A 17255-nucleotide genomic window follows, 5' to 3' on the forward strand; every position below is an offset into this window, starting at 1 on the left:
AGAGTACAAAATCATAGGGTTGCTCTGGGTATGTTTCCATTCGACTCAGGATAACCATACCCTAATTTTTAAAAAGAATTTACATAAGGAAATATTATTTTTGAGCAGATTCAAGTTTGCCTCTCAGATGAGTATATTAAAGACAGCCATGCCATATAATCAAATGTATATAATAATTGTGTGCTGTCTGGTCAATTCTGACTTATGGCAACCCTGTCTAGGGTTTTTAAAATAGAGAGTACTCAAAAGTGGCTTGCTCCTTCCTTCTTTCTGGGGGTGCCTGGGGCTGTGCAGCTTGCCTGAGGCTTACACAGGCTGGCTCTTCTCTGGCTCTGTAGCTGGATACTTAACTCACTGAACTATCCAGTCAGCTATCAAATGTATATACTTCCAGCATAATTCGACATTTCTGGTTTTGCTATCCTGCTTTGTGGAATGAGATCAGCCATTATATACATGATTTACAGTCTCTGTGTTAAATAGATGTCTTGCTACTCTGAGTCAGGTTGTTTTCCAAAGCAGGCTTGACGTCTTGCCAAATGTGTTTCTCCTAAAAGGTTTAAAACAGAGACTAGGAGGAGCATCAGCAAAAGCAGAAACTGTAACACACCCAGAGTTCATTTGCAGTCTGAAAGGAACGGTTTTGCCTAGATAAAAAGGAAGAAAGGCAGTACAGGGAAGGGAAAATGCTACCCAAGGAAGAAAGAATATAAACGGGATCATATACAGCCCCCTGCTGAAGAAAAATGTCACAGCCGCCAAATAGAAGACCAGAGAACCCCAAAATAGTAAGGCTTATTTGAATATGTAAATGCTACTAGACTCAAAACTACCTTTGGGCATTTTAAAATTAATGTGCTGCTGTATTGGATATGCATGCTGAGTGTATCTTAGTGTGAACATTTTAACTATACAGATTGTAGTTTGCAAGTGTTGGCTTGGCCGACCTGCGAGGATTTCTGGTTTGAGTGCGAGTGATGCTCTGAGGGTTTCTCACACTATCAAATCTTTAGAAAACCAACAGAGCCACCGCCATTAAATGGGTTTGGCAATGATTTGACATGTGGTGGTGGTGGTGGTGGTGCTTGCACAGCATTCCTTCAGGAAAGTGGGAGAGGAAGTATTTCCTTTCTCCCTTTCCTTCACCTATCAATGGGCATGGGCCCTGACCAGCAACACAGCCAGTGCTTGAATAAAGGCACATAGATCAAGGCCTGACCTGCTTTGTGCCCTTTGGAGATGCTCCGACCAGATAGTGGTCCACATCCAGGCTGGTATTTCTGTGTTTCCACAGCTCTGTGAAAAACTCCGCTCCTCCAAATGGGCAAACACGAGCCGCTATGACTTGGGTCGGGGGTGGGATTACACAGCACCATCGGAATTATTTTTGGCAGAATTATTTAACCACCTCCAGCCCAGAGAGAGCAAGAAAAAGAGAAGCAAAGGACAGTTATGATGAATTTTGGTAGTAACCAACAAGAAAGAGAAAAACAGTGGACAGAAAGACCCTAACACCCTAAGATGCTATTCTGATTTAACTACAAGGAGGCAGGCATGCATCTGCACATATGAACGTAACACTGAAGCCATCATAATGTGGCTTTTCTTTTAAAAGAAAGGAAGAAGGCAAAGTCTAGGCAACCAAAGTCCCTTAGTTCATAATGTAGCTTAAAAGAATGTAGAGCGTGGATGCTACCACCTGTTAAGCTCATTCAAAGACTCCTTCTAATATCTCCGTGGTTAATGTGTCTCAGTCTTCCTGCTATGGTGCATTGCTTTCAATTCCTTTTCCTCGCTTGGTATGTCTTCCTTATTTTCCATTTTTAACCCCCCCCCCAATGCTAAATTAAATGCAAGGGACCTGCACAAAGTTCTGCAAAGGGCTACACACAGGCTGCACAAAGAACCCTGGTTTGGTCTGTACTTACACACTTGTCTGAAGACTTTGCACATCTTATCACTATCATATAGGATCTGTCTGTCCATCTGTCCTTCTGTCAGCCGTATCTATTCTTCATCTAAGGCAGTAAAGATTTCTAACTTCTTGTTTCAGAAGTCCTTGTAACATATCATATTACTCCCAGTTTTTCAACGCTCTCTCTCTCTCTCTCTCTCTCTCTGTCTCTCAAGCGGGTAATAATTCAATGAAACATTAAAAAAATTGAAGATATGAGAAGGGAAAAGCAAAGTAGGAAGTTGTAAAATTTCACTGAACCCCTGGGGGGATGTTTGTGAACTGACAGTGAAAGGATATTGAGTACTTTTGTTTTCTTCTCATAATAGCCCTGTGAGTCAGACTTGCCTAAGAATGGGTGCTTATCCAAGGACATCCAGTGAACCGAGAAAAGGTTTACATTCACTGCTCAGAACCACAGATCCAGCTTCATGAACATGTCTTAAGCTAGGCATTTTTTGAATTAAATTACTGGAAGTCTTTTTAATATATATATTCACGAAAGCTTTCACGGCCGGGATCTAATGGTTGTTGTGGGTTTTTCGGGCTCTTTGGCCATGTTCTGAAGGTTGTTCTTCCTAACGTTTCGCCAGTCTCTGTGGCTGGCATCTTCAGAGGACAGCACTCATGCTTTCCCAAAGATAGAGCAATTCATTATGCATGTCCTCTGAAGATGCCGGCCACAGAGACTGGCGAAACGTTAGGAAGAACAACCTTCAGAACATGGCCAAAGAGCCCGAAAAACCCACAACAACCTTTTTTTGGATTATTATTTTTTTTGCTTATATATGATATTTATTCTTTCTGCTGACTCCTCTTTGCATGGTCCTCAGATGCTTCTGATTCACTACTTATTGCTCACTGGACAATGTTGTTATCCTACTGTTAAAAGTTACTTTTTGAAATTACTTGGAAATGTTCATTTTTGGGGGATTGCAGCTATCAGGATTCCCCAATCAGCATAGCCAGCTGTTACTATGGCTTCTCTCAAGTCACTTCTCATTTTCCAAATTCTGATCAAGAATTCAAAATTTCCCTTCATTGCCACTAGATGGCAGCATATTTTATGTCTATTCTGCAAGTATTATTCCAGAAATTAACATCTGTTCACTTGGATCTATTTCTTTTTCTAACACTGAAGCTAAATGAGACAAATAAACTAATAGTATATATGAACTCTCACTGCAATATCATCTCCAAAAGCAAGTATGTGATTAATGACCAAAATTAATGGTTGAAACTGATTAATTATAGTAACAGAAAGGAAATGGAATAATCTGCAATGGAAAATTGCCATTAATTAATACATTCTTGTTTGGATTCTTAGTTGGTTTGGTTTGACTAGGAATCCAAGTGGCAGCTTGCCAAAATTAGCAGAAATTTGCTGTTGTAAGTTACATTTCCTTTCCATCACTGTAACTGCACAACAGGATTTTGGCCTATTTCAGGTTGAGCAGTTCTTGCATGACATCAAACAGGGCTTATAAAGCAAGACCACAGTATATCCTAAGCTAATATGTTTAAGAAGGTAACTGTACAGGGACATGACAACATAAAGCATTATAGAGATGGATGTGAAAGACAGCTCAAATCCCATTGCATTTTTACACTGTTATAACATGATAGGTTTAAATCTTGATAGCAAATTGCTGCAGGTTAAGAGTCAGCATCGACAAAATTATGAAGTTGGCATGGGCAATTTCTGTTGCACACCGAGTCATGTGCCTAGATTTGCAGCAACAGATGTCTATAGCAGGACCTAGCATCCTCTCTTAAGATGTCCCTGGAAAGGCCAACAAGCATGGGAAAGGATCTTCTAAGATGGAAAGTTTGAACCATGCTTGTCTATCATACAGGGGACGTGGTGGCGCTGAGGGCTAAACCGCAGAAGCCTGTGCTGCAGGGTCAGAAGACCAGCAGTTGTAAGATCGAATCCACGCAACGGAGTGAGCTCCCGTTGCTTGTCCCAGCTCCTGCCAACCTAGCGGTTCGAAAGCATGCAAATACAAGTAGATAAATAGGGACCACCTTGGTGGGAAGGTAACAGCGTTCCGTGTCTAAGTCGCACTGGCCATGTGACCACGGAAGATTGTCTTCGGACAAAACGCTGGCTCCATGGCTTGGAAACAGGGATGAGCACTGTCCCCTAGAGTCGAACACGACTGGACAAAAATTGTCAAGGGGAACCTTTACCTTTACCTTGTCTATCATACACAAGATTCCATGCAACTCCCATACCCATCACTGGCCCACATGCAGGATGTTTGACTGGTTCTCCAAGGGTGGAGGTAACAAGTCACAAATAATGGTGTTTCCCATAATCCATTACCTTCTGGGCTTGTGGTGAAAAGGGGCAAAGCAATGGTCAAAGCAAATTGCCCAAAATAATAGTAATGACTTAGTTTGTAAATGTCAAAGAATGAAACAATAAATTCTTTTTAAAAACAGGTTTTCAGGCTTGAATCTTAACTTGGAAGTGAGCCCCAAGGATCTTAACATAGGCTAGATGCAGAGGGGCAGTTCACATGCCACTGATCTTAGTTTTAGCAATGGTTTTGTTATGGGTGAGTGGGAACTTCTGGATTTGTATTCGCGAAGGCTTTTGGATTATTTTTAATACTCTGAGACACCCTTTAGGACTGTGACACACACCATAGGAAGAAGAAGCCATTTTGACCTGCCTCTTTTAAAGCTGGCTGAGTTTTGAACGTGGTTATTCACTCGGTTGGAGAAAGGAGAGAAAGGCAGGGTGACAATGAATTTTCAAAAGAAACTCTGTATATACTCATTATAAAAATCGCCTCTCCAGTGACTGCTGACTCAACTAAAGGTTGTATGAATTATTTTCTTTCCATTATGAAACTGCTTTTGCATTTCATTCCATCACATTTGGCTTCTTCCCCTACATCCTTCTAGCAGAGTGAAATAAAGAGATGTATGACCATACTGTCTTTCTTTCCACTTTTATTTCTTTTTCATGTTGTAGGATTGGCATCTGGCCACCATTTCATCCTCTGCATTAGCACATCACATGGTATGCAGAATATACTGCATCTACCTTTTCAATATGGGATGTGGTGGCGCTGCGGGTTAAACTGCAGAAGCCTCTGTGCTGCAAGGTCAGAAGACCAGCAGTCGTAAGATTGAATCCATGTGACAGAGTGAGCTCCCATTGCTTGTCCCAGCTCCTGCTAACCTAGCAATTCAAAAGCATGTAAAAATGTGAGTAGATAAATAGATACCACCTTGGTTGGAAGGTAACGACGTTCCATGTCTAGTCATGCTGGCCATGTGACCATGGAACCTGTCTATGGACAAACGCTGGCTCTACGGCTTAGAGACGGGGAGGAGCATCGCACTCTAGAGTCGGACACAACTGGACTAAATGTCAAGGGGAACCTTTACCTTTCCTTTTCAATATATATATTTTTCCTGGAGTACTGGGGTATTTGGGCAGTTAATGCTGGGCTTGGCCAATGTGATATTGTTACTGAACAAAAAGAACAAGTATGTGTAATTTATGTACAATATTCTGAGTTTGTTGCCTTTTCAACAGATTTCTGTCTGAGACCTGGGGGGGAGGTGAGATAGAGAAAGCTTTTTCTTCTGAAGCAGAAGATGGAAAAATTTTAAATAGTAGTAGTAATTGTTATTATCCTTAGCACTGCAGTTCCCAGAAAACCACAGTCAGAAGGCCATGCTGGTCAAAGGTTTCTGGGATAACTTTTTCAAGGTTTGCTTCTGATTGGGTATGTTTCTAAGCTATGTCCTTCACCTGTTGTTTCCTACTACTGGCAGAGCCGAGAACTTTTTGTCCTCACCTACGGTGCCTTGGTGGCCCAGTTGTGCAAGGACTACAAAAATGATGAAGACGTGAACAAATGTTTGGATACCATGTAAGTAGGAAGTTGCAAGTATATTTGCATCTAGAGCTGATGACCAGCCATCAATCAATTGAAAATTCATGGAGCTAAACTAGTTATTTTGAAAGAAGCTCTTTCATGAAGCACCCCACTTCCTGTGCTTCAGAGTAAGTCCTGTTGAACATTGTTGCGGCTTCTGATTTCACATGCATCTTGGATCCACTTTGAATTGCTCCAGTAAAGTAATAAGCATGTTGAATAGTAGCCACAGGGAGGGTCACTGTGTTCCTCCCCAGCTGAAGCTTTCTAACAATTATTGAGACCATTCCCATTCTGAGTACACTTACAGTATTCTTAAAGCAGGTTGAAACTGATTGTACTACCTTAGCAGAAGTGACTGTAACAATTTACCTTGTGTGCTTAGTAGAGATGGGGCATTCATGTATATATGAATGAAAAAACAATGAAAGAGGCTCTTTATTCATTTTCATGTTCTGTTATCAATTCCCCCGCCCAAACAAAAGCACCCCACACCTTAGAACATAAAGGATTTCTTTCATTGAACATTTTGTGTTCCTTCCTGGAAGCCAGCCCCTTCTTCTGTACATGTGCTGGCCTATCAGCTGGGCAGCAGGCGCAGGGGTGGAAGCAACAGCTGGCGCCTGGAAGGGAAGCCAGGCCTGCTGCCTCTGAGGATGGCGGCAGGAGAAGGAGCAGGTAGGGAGGCCCTTACCTAAGAGGGACTTGAAAACATGACTCAGAAAAATGGGTCCGAGTCACAAGTCAAGTCCGAGTCTTCCCCCCAAAATACCCAGGTTGAGTCCAAGTCAAGTCACCAGTGAGACTTAAATTAACGAGTCACAACTCACGAGTCCCCACCCCTGGAGGTTTCCATTTTGTATTGTGCTGCATATGCCTGTCCGTCTGCTGCTGGTCTCAGAAGAGATCAATGGTAGATAAGAGAGAAATCTCCCCAAATTCAAGTTTTATTGGTTTGAGGGAGCTTTGGTTGTCTTTCCTTGCTTGCTTGTCTTGTTTTTTTGGGATGGGGACTGAGCGTGCGTTTTTACTTCACTATTTCCCCCCCCCATATATGTTTCCCTGTTAGACTGATTATTTTTTAAAAAATGTTATTCTCTTGATTATTGTGTAATTATTCTGTTAAAGGAGTATGTTTAGTTGGAGGCATGTGTTTTTGATGATTTTTCTCTCTCGTACTGTTGCGTGTTTTGGGAGTAAATTGATTGTCTGTTTCTTAACCTCTTCTGCTTTTGGGGGAGGAGTAATTTTTAAAAGTTCTTTAGGGCTTTTAGATTGATTCTCTGTTGCTTGTTTCCCCCCTGTTTTAGGGGGAATAGTTTTAAAGGATTTTTTAGGCCTTTGGGGAGAGTTTATGAAAGAGAATGAACAGGGAAAATTAAATGAAGTAACCCAAAAGAGGTGGGTTAGACATGAAAATGAATGAAGCACTCTTGCAAAAGAACCCAAAATGAAATTTTTTGCTGTGTACATCCCTAGTGGCCTGCTATTTTTTAAAAACATTTTCGGTCACTGTGTAGAAAGAGGCATAATTCTTAAGCTACTCAAATTGAAAAACATTCATAGTTATTTTTCTTTGTGAGTGTTGTGGGGGTACATTTTAAAGATGTACGTATCTGAACATTATTTTTTTTCTAGTGCTTCTCATGTTGAAATTTGTTTTAACATTACTATGAAGGAACAAACTTTTAAGGACTTGAGGGATTGCACAAATATTGCTTTGAAATGTAATTTTCAGGAAAGCCTTGAATTACATTATTATGCTAGCTACTCTATTTCGGCTTCACCATGTGTGATCTGATCTCTGTTGCTTAATGCTTTTCCATTATCTGGAACTGCTTTTTCCAGTCAAGCCCGGTGTGGGCTTGACTGGAATGACCAAAATATATTAAGAGAGAGCATAGCTAATGGAACTGTTTCCGAGATCCATTCAAAACCATCCAGTCTGTCAAATGTGTTATGTTGTTTCATTAATTCTCTCTCTCTCTCTCTCTCTCTCTCTCTCTCTCTCTATATATATATATATATATATATATATATATATATATAATATATATATATATATATATATATATCTATATATATATATATATATCTGTGTGTGTGTGTGTGTGTGTGTGTGTGTGTGTGTGTGTGTGAGAGAGAGAGAGAGAGAGAGAGAGAGAGAGTATACTTAGGTAAAGGTAGGCAACATTTGGCCTGGTGATTCCATGGGATATTTTGTGCCTCCCCCGACATTCTTTGGGCTTCCCAACCTACCAACTCCCAAAAAAGAATGTTAATTTTTTTTTGAAAAGTGTAGGGGGCATAAGGTCAATTTTAGCATGGTTTGAAAGCCAGTGACATCTCTGAGGCTTTCCATGCCCCTCAAAAAGTGTTACGTTTTAAATATTTTAATTACATTTAAATTACTTATATATTTCATTTGATTGTGGATCTATTCAGGGAGAGTCCATGTCCACTTTGAAATTGCCCACAATCCAGTGCAAGTGGCCGTTATATGACACTTTATTTCAAAAGCTTATCACATGAAGTAGGGTTTGCGAAGGATCCTGGATTTCTGTATTGAGCAGGGGATTATATTCAGTGGTTTTATGGGCCATTTCCAACTCAATTATTCCATGATTCTAAGTGTTGTGGGATTGTTCCACAGGCATCAAAATGACTGGGGCGAGTCATGTGGTTATCTCAAAATATACTGCAAATTACAGTATTTAGGAACTGGGCATTGCAATACACCTTTTTTCTTCCTTAGCCCACAAAATCAATAAACATTTGTTCTGCCTTGGATCTTTCAATGAAAAGCAGAGAAGTAAAGGGTTAGCGTGGAAAATATGAATAGCTGCAGCTGACATCTGTTACGTCTTTCTGCCAGGGGATACAACATCGGCATCAGGTTGGTTGAAGACTTTTTGGCTCACTCTGCGGTAAAGAAGTGCCGGAGTTATTCTGAAACTGTGGATGTCATTGCACAGGTATGAGAAGATGCAGACACTGCTCCTGCCAGGCCGACATCCAGTCCTGTTCTCTTAAGCCTACGTGTGTACATTCCAGACACATGTTTATTTGGCGTTGACGGTAATGGATTTCAAACAATTCTGAAATCTAGGTGAGGTCAGAAGGGCCAGTCAGGTGGCTCAACTAAATTGATTGCAATTCCTTTGGATGGCACAACTAATAGCAAATACGCTTAGGCCACCCCAACTCTTGCCTGCCCCCTTATCAGAAGCAAAGAGGTCAGGGCCCCACCTATGTGTCCTTCTTCTGAACGTATGTCTGAATGGTGGCTTGCCTGCCCCCTGCTCTGTTAGAATACTCAGTTTTGCTCCTAGTTGTCCCCACCTGTGCTGGGCTTTCTACCCGTGCAGTGAGGACCAGCTGCTGTTGCCTCACCCTGGTATCTATCTCCAGCCATATTTCTTTTTCCTAGTGGTTTTCCAAGACTGCAGGTTACTGTCTTTAGGATTAAAATAGCTACATACTAGTGGAATAGGGGAAGAATCCAAGCTCCTCCCTCTGCCAATGGGCAGCTGCTGATTGGTGGCAGGTAATAAAGGGTTGCTAGTACTGAGCAGGCTAAGAGCCCATCACCCTTACCAAGCATTCGTTCTGGAGAGAGGGATCAAAACACAAACACTAGGTTCTGTGTCTCAGGTTTTTTTTTTGCTTTGTCTTTTTTTGTTTGGTTCAGAAAATCCCTAAGAACAAGAAGTCTTTTATTGCTGAGTGAAAGCTTTAAGTGTGTAAAGATGAAAGCTGGATATTCCCCCCCCCCCCGGTGATCTTTTCAATGTTGATACATGCATGCACTTTCACATTTTTTCCAGTCCCTTAGAAATTGGTGAACCCATGAATTTTGAAAGAGATACCCACTGCTCACTGCACGGCAGCTGTTTCATTTGAATCCAAGGCCTCCAGAAACAAAATAAAACCAAATACAACAGACAAAACATGATCCCATATGAAACAAATAACATCTTTGTTAGCCTGTGATATTAATACCAGATGATTAAAAGAATCCCGCAGCAAGGACTTTAGGGAAAAAACAACACACAAGGAATAATCCAAACAGCTTTGTTCAAATATTTGCATAGAATGTATTTGCCATATGGCAGGAGTAAAGTAGTTAAATCCTACAATATTTGGATAATGACATTGCTAATCTTCTGTGACTCTGTATAACTGATGATGAAGGTCTTTCCCAGTCTAAAGTGGCTTAGAAACCACTGGGATTTATCATGTTAAGAGTGTCTATGGAGGTTGTTATATTAAAAAGCTGAAATGGACAGTGTGTTGCCTAGGAGGCTCCACATATAGCCCTCCTCTCCCCACCCCCATTTTTGTAACATAATGTAGACAGACAGACAGACAGACAGATAGATAGATAGATAGATAGATAGATAGATAGATAGATAGATAGATAGATAGACAGATAGATAGATAGATAGATAGATAGATAGATAGATAGATAGATAGATAGATAGATAGATAGATAGATAGATAGATAGATAGATAGATAGATAGATAGATGCCCTTTCAAGGACATGGGAGTACTTTTGCCATGTTTTTGGCCCCCAACCACCCCAGTTTTTTAAACATTTTAGCTACTGCAGTTTGAAAAATCCATATTTTGTTATTTCAACTAATATACTGCCCCATAATACGAAGCACTCTGAGTGGTTCACAGCAAAGCATACGGGCAATAAAGAATAATCTAAAGCAATTTCATCTTTTTAAAAAGCACAGGCCTAATCTCAAGTGATACTATCCTTGCATAAACACTGATTTCATGACAGCAAAAGCATGTACAGTACTACATCATATATGGTGAGAGAGGTCTGTGCAAACTTCTGTTTCACCACACGTAAAGTAACTGGGGAAAATAACATTCTCCTCCTTTCCACTATACATTTGTTGTTACGCGCCATCCAGTTGTTTCTTATTTATTCTGACCCTAACAGGAGTTCCAAAGCACATGAGATGAAGTTTGTCATTGTTACTGAATTTCCATGATAGAGCTGATATTTGAACCCAGGTCTTCTGACATGGTCGCGCTGTGAGCTAAACCGCAGAAGCCTGTGCTGCAGGGTCAGAAGACCAGCAGTTGTAAGATCGAATCCATGAGACAGAGTGAGCTCCCGTTGCTTTGTCCCAGCTCCTTGCCAACCTAGCAGTTCGAAAGCATGCAAATGAGAGTTAATAAATACTGTAGGTACCACCTCGGTGGGAAGGTTAAACCGTGTTCCATAGTCATGCTGGCCATGTGACAACGAAACTGTCTACGGACAAATGCTGGCTCTACGGCTTGAAAAACAGGATGAGCAAAGCCCCCTAGAGTCGGACATGACTGGACTAAAGATGTCAAGGGAACCTTTACCTTTATTTTCTGAATCCTAGTCTGCCATGCTATCCATCTTAACCACACTGGCTCTCTCCAGTCCAGTTTTGTAAGAATTAGAGGGGCATAAGGGTTGTGGGGGCACTGCCTGCAGTGAAATAAACAAAAGTGTATTTTTCATGAGGGACCATGACCCTCAAGGAAATTATATTGTAGCTGAATGTGCATTTTTCAAATCACTGTCAGACCAAGATATTTTAATTTCTGAAACGAAAGTGAACACAATTGAACTCTTTCAGAACCCATCCCATATTGCAAGTTTGACCAAACTGGCGACTGAATTTTTGCTCTGCTCAGTTGTCACAACATTGCATCTGAGGGAAGCAGTCTGGTGGCTGTAGGTCAGAGAGAGGTTGGTTTTTGTAACTTAGGTTGGAGAAGGACAGCAGGACGAGCCAAGAAGCTATCACTGTCTCTCTGTCTGCAGCATTGTTTCCTAGCTGAAGCAACCACCTCATTCTGCTGAATATAGGGTTTGCCTTGGTCACTGTGTTCTGTGAAAGCCACACCTGTGCCTGTTTCAATGAAGCAATACTGGGAAAGTGCTCCTAGGTGGTCATCAATATCCCTAACACACACAAGGACCTCTTTCAAATTCCAGATTTAGTTGCAGTGTTGTGTATTTAGTGTAATCTTCTGTTTCTACTGGTGATGATACAACATGCTTCCCCCTCCCAACTCCATTTCTAGGTTGCTTTTAAGATGTATCTGAATGTTACCCCAACTGTGACCTGCAGTAACCGAGGGGGAAATGAGTTCTCCCTCATTCTGGACAAGAATCCCTTAGTGGATTTCGTGGAAGAGCTACCAGCAGGGCGATCTTCACTTTGCTATTGCAATCTCCTATGTGGTGCCATTAGAGGGGCTCTGGAGATGGTAAGGAACTGTATTCTGACTCTTCCTCTACTTCTTCCTACTCCCCTGCTTTCTCTGACATGCACAATCAACCATATGCACTGTACAATATGGTGGGCATCAGACTCTGTCAAGCCTCTTAGCTGCAGGGCATATACAGTGGTGCCTCGCTTAACGATTGCTTCGTACAACGAAAAATTCACTTAACGATGGCTTTTTCGGAGTGATCTTGTGCTTCACTTAACGATTTTCCCTATGGGCGATTTTCGCTTAACGATTTTGGGACCATGCTTCACTTAACGATGACAGTTTTAGGTCCCCTTGTTTCACTTAACTTTTTTTTTACAGCCCCGTTTTTGCTATTTTTAAAATATTCTAAAATGTTTAAAAAATGTTTAAAATGCTTGGAATCATTAGTGCACCTAATAAAACCTTCGTTAACTTAATTTGGCTTTGTTCTGAGTCTTTTTGGATTTTTTGTGAATTTATTTCCCCCCATTGAAATAGGCTTCAATGCATTTCAATGGGTTTCGCTTAACGTTTTTTCCTATGGGGATTTTCGCTTAAGGATGGTAATCCGTTCCAATTGGAACGGATTATCCGGTTTTCAATGCATCTCTATGGGAAATGGTGTTTCGCTTAACAATGTTTTCACATAGGGATTTTTTTTTGGAACCAATTAAAATCGTTAAGCGAGGCACCACTGTAGTGGCTTGTCTTTTCAAGAAAGACTTGTTGGTGTGTGGTTGGTGTGTTCTTTGTGAACATCATTCTCCTTAAAATACAGACTAGACAGGCAATTTTATTGTATAAGAGGCAAACATCTCTAAAGAATTTCTCAAAGTAAAAACTGCAACATTTCATAGAATATGGGCACATGGTGAAGTGTAGACATCAGGCATGGCCAGACATTACCCGTCATGAAGGGCATGAGAAATGGGATGACCTTTATGGTTTTGAGCCCTCTGCCATGTTTTTTGATAGCCCTGAAACACCACAAGCATTGGGCTGGATTGTAACTAGATATGAGCACGAATTAAAAAAATTAATTGCAAAATTCTTGAGAAATCACTAATTAGTCTATTCATATTTGTCCATATTGCTGCCCACCAATTAATATGGATCAATAAATTTTTAGCGATTTTTGATTTGTTGAGCTATAAAATGGCCCCCAGACACCTAGAAAAACCAAAACTGCAGAGAAGCTTCCCTTTGACTCCCAGATGTCCAAGTTATACACCCACAAATAGCACCGCCCAGGAAAGTTCCCCCAAGGCACCTAGAGATACCAAAATGACAGAGAAGCTTCCCCTACCTCTCCTCTACAGACCCTACAAGCTTGGTGGAGATTGGCTTCTCCAAGTCAGCTGTTAAGGTTATCGCTAAAAATCACTAAAAAGTTCCCTGGGGGAATCCACTTTGTGGGTATATAACTTGGGTGTCGAAAAACTAATCTTCAGCAAACTTGGAGAGCTTGTGGAGGAGAGTCACGGGAAGCATCTCTGCAATTTTGGCGTCTCTAGGTGCGTGGGGGGGCGTTTTATAGGGTTTTAAAGACAAAAATGAATTGACAAATCGATAGGTCAGAAAAAGAAATCATAAATTAATTGTGTGTGTGAGAGAGAGAGAGACAGAGAGACAGAGACAGAGAGACAGAGAGATTTGTCAACCTTGATGAATCACAAATCAAAACAAATCACATTTTTTTCTGATTCTAGCTGTAACTAGGGCTGGAAACATGGGACCTTGACTCAATGTGACAAAGTCTAAATAAAGAAACCTAGAGGTGAACCTACAAATGAGTGTTAGTGTTATATTTACCCCACCTTTCTCCTTAAAAAGGACCCAAAGCAGTTTATGTCATTAAAAGAAATGGTACTGAAAGCTAGAAACAATAAGTTATTTGGATATTTTAAAAGAATATCATCATATTAAACATGTTAGATAAAACATTAGTAAAAGAGATTAAAAGCTAACAAAAATAAATGGCAACACCTCCCGTCTCTCACTTTGCTTTCCTTTTTTGGAAGCATAAATTTCCTTCTTCCTTCCTGGGGAAACACCATATTCCTTTTTCTTGTGTGTGGGGGGGCATATCCATGCCCCATGGTGAAACTAGCAAAATTGCCCATTGGGACTGACCTTCTTCAGCTTAAGAACCTAAGAGCCCTGCTGGATCAGAGCTAAAAAACCTACCCCAACTCAGCATGCTGTTACCATGGTGGGAGGCCCCAGGCAGAACATGTCTGCAACAGCACCCCCTGTCGCATGTTCTTCAGCAGCTCATACTGTCTGCAAAAGCCACTTTGGGTTCCTTTTAAGGAAAACGGTGGGATAAAAATATTTTAAGCAACCAACCAAACAAAAGCAGAAAAACCATATTGATACGGGAGGAGAAATAGAGCCACCCTATCTGGTAGTCGTATATTGTCTTATCTTCCCTGAATTAAATTGATCTAATTAAATGTTTAAATACACAAACAATATTTTATTGTATCACTTTCTTGTTATCTTTGTTGTTTCCAATCTGTGGTGTTTTTGCCATTGCCACCTTCTGCGCAGTGCTAATAAAATTGAGTGTCACTGCCACTACCTCTTCTGCCAGTGTCACCTTCAGCTCCTGTTGCTGCCCAGTAGCCGCCGCCGACATCACGACTGGAACTATCCATTCTCTTCTGCTTATGCTGCTATTACCCTTGGAGAGGGGGCCTCTGCGGTGACTATTCCACTATGGGTGACCCCTGCAAGGGGTCTACGCTAGTAATGGAGTCTGGCCGCTTGAGGGCATTGCTCTCAGCTTCACTGACACACTCAAATCCCTCCACTACACTAAGATGTGCGTCCAAGAAGGAATTCACTCAAATAGCTGAACTTATTCTTTTTCAGGTACATCTAGCTGCTGAAGTCATTTTCCTTCAAGACATTTTGCAAGGGGACGATGTGACAGAGATTGGAATCATGTTCTTAAAGAAGACTGAAGCCAAGAAGCACAAAAAGAAATAAAGGAAACCAGCAGGTGAAGCCACTGCCTATGGATAGTTAATCTTTTGACCCCTTGTACCTTCTTGGAAAGAGAATCTCCTCAATCAAGAAAAGGCCAATCCACAAAGGATAGACTGTGGGTGGGTCGCTTTTGGGATCAGGCTCTGCATGCCATAAAGGTTTGTTATGGGGAGCAAATCTGTGTCTACGAACCATCATTATAAACGATGCTTCCCAGCGGATCAGCAAGAGCCGAGACCCGGGTGTTTACAGGCATCCCTGCTCCTCAACAATATCCCTGCATGTTTCAGTTATGAGACGGATCTCTGTTTCCTTTGCTTCCACCACAGGGGAAGCTCAGGCTTTCCCGAGGTCTGAGGTGGGAAGAAAAGCACGCGCGCGCACACACACACACACACACACACACACACACACACACACACACACACACACACACACACACACACACACTCTGCAACAGTTGGGACTAGGGATCCATCATACTGGAAACACTGTACCCGATGGCGGCAGCATCTTCCATGTCAAAGCACAAATGATTATTCTGGCACACTTGCCTACAATGCCTGATTCTGAAAACCCCTCAGAAACAGGCACTTTGTAAAAAGCGCAGAGCAGCAGTGGCTCTCCTGAGCGGCAGGAGCCCCATCCCTTCCATCTGGGATGATGGCCTCATTCTGGTTTAAGATTAGGGCTAGCCCAGTTCAACCAAGAGGTTGTATAAAGGCTATGAGAAGCATGGTTGCCAGGCAGTAGAACTCATACACTGAACTGAGAACAGATGAAATTATGTGGAAATGAACAGGAATTTTCAAAGCAGAAGAGACACGTATGTCCACTTGAGTGCATATAGATTTTTAGATTGTGGCTTCCTTTTCTTTTACAGGCAGAGTTCTTTTAAAAAAAAACCACCAAAAAGGCTAATATTTCCACTTAATCAGAGAAAAGGTCACTTTGGGTAAATGTTTCATTTAAGCATTCATTGACAGAAATCCAGTAGTGTAACGTATACCACATAAACCTGATGACATCCTCAGCTGTGATGATTTTTTTTGGAAATTAAAACCTTCTGGTTCTACCCCTACACAGAGATCCTTGAGATCCCAGGAGGCCACTGGACCCTTGGCATCAGTAAAACCATCCCTGTAGAGGTGGTTTTGGGGAGTTAAAGACTCCTCTTCCTATACTGCAGTCTCCAGTGACTTCCCTGACAGGAAAGTGAGCCAAAGGGAACGTAGGGACCTTTGGGATGAGAGGTTTAAAAAGTTTTGATTTCTGAAAAGCCACAGAGGCTGATGAGCTCTAAGCAACAGGATTTCAGCCACTGAGTGTGCTTAGAGATAGACCCAACCTGGCACATGAGCTCAGTCCAGATGCTCTCCTTGCAGTCCCTTCCACGCTGGTTTTGACAGGGCTGGAAATCTGCCAGGAGCTTCTGTTATTTTCCCATCCCCTCCTCTTCTCCTCTCACGTGCTGTGGTCTGTTCCTTTCCCAGTTTTCATTCTTGCAACATCTGAATTGGACAACTTTGGCAATTGCTTGGCATCTTGTTTTGGAAACATTGCTAATCATAGTTTGCCCAGCACTGGCAAAATGATCAAGTATGTAAATCCACAAAGACAATCCACCAAGTGAGAGAAGGGAATCCATGCACAGGAGGAGAAAGAAGTGAACAAATCATATGAAGATCCTTCATCCTCAAACAGAAGTGTGAGATCTAAATTGAGCCTCTAAGTAAATTTCAGCAATTTTCAATATAATGTGAAATCTGTTTGGCAGTTTTCTGATCAGTGCATTTTGTTAAATGAGAGCTAAATAAAAGGATTTTGCTTTGAATAGTGACTTTTGCTGTACTCCTTATTCATGACGGTGATTTGTCAAATAATTTCATAGAAATCATAGAAAAGTGAAGTTGGAAGGGGCCCACGAGGCCATCAAGTCCAACCCCCTTCTCAGCGCAGGAATACAATCAAAGCATCTCTGCCAGGTGATTATCTAAGTTTTTCTCAAATGTCTCCAGTGTTGGAGCACTCACCAACTCCTGAGGTAACTGGTTCCATAAAACTCAACTCATAATGATGACAAGGAGAAGGACCACTAATGTTTTGCCTTTCCTTTAGTTGTGTCACAAATAGTAGAGTTGGA

General features: G+C 41.4%; 2 protein-coding genes across 2 annotated transcripts in view; one reads left to right on the forward strand and one right to left on the reverse strand.

Moving 5' to 3' along the window:
- The window catches only part of LOC144586492 (uncharacterized), a 1082363-nt gene that overhangs the window by 127403 nt on the left and 937705 nt on the right, over positions 1–17255 (reverse strand). The gene's annotated exons all lie outside the window — the stretch shown is intronic.
- Positions 583–16946, forward strand: TRAPPC3L (trafficking protein particle complex subunit 3L). The gene is made up of 5 exons (XM_020810839.3): positions 583–788; positions 5753–5850; positions 8732–8831; positions 11945–12130; positions 14996–16946. Exons 1-5 carry the CDS (start codon positions 747–749, stop codon positions 15110–15112), a joined length of 543 nt encoding a protein of 180 aa, XP_020666498.2. The 5' UTR covers positions 583–746; the 3' UTR covers positions 15113–16946.

This window comes from Pogona vitticeps, chromosome 1, assembly GCF_051106095.1.
Source record: "Pogona vitticeps strain Pit_001003342236 chromosome 1, PviZW2.1, whole genome shotgun sequence".
Lineage (NCBI taxonomy): Eukaryota > Metazoa > Chordata > Lepidosauria > Squamata > Agamidae > Pogona > Pogona vitticeps.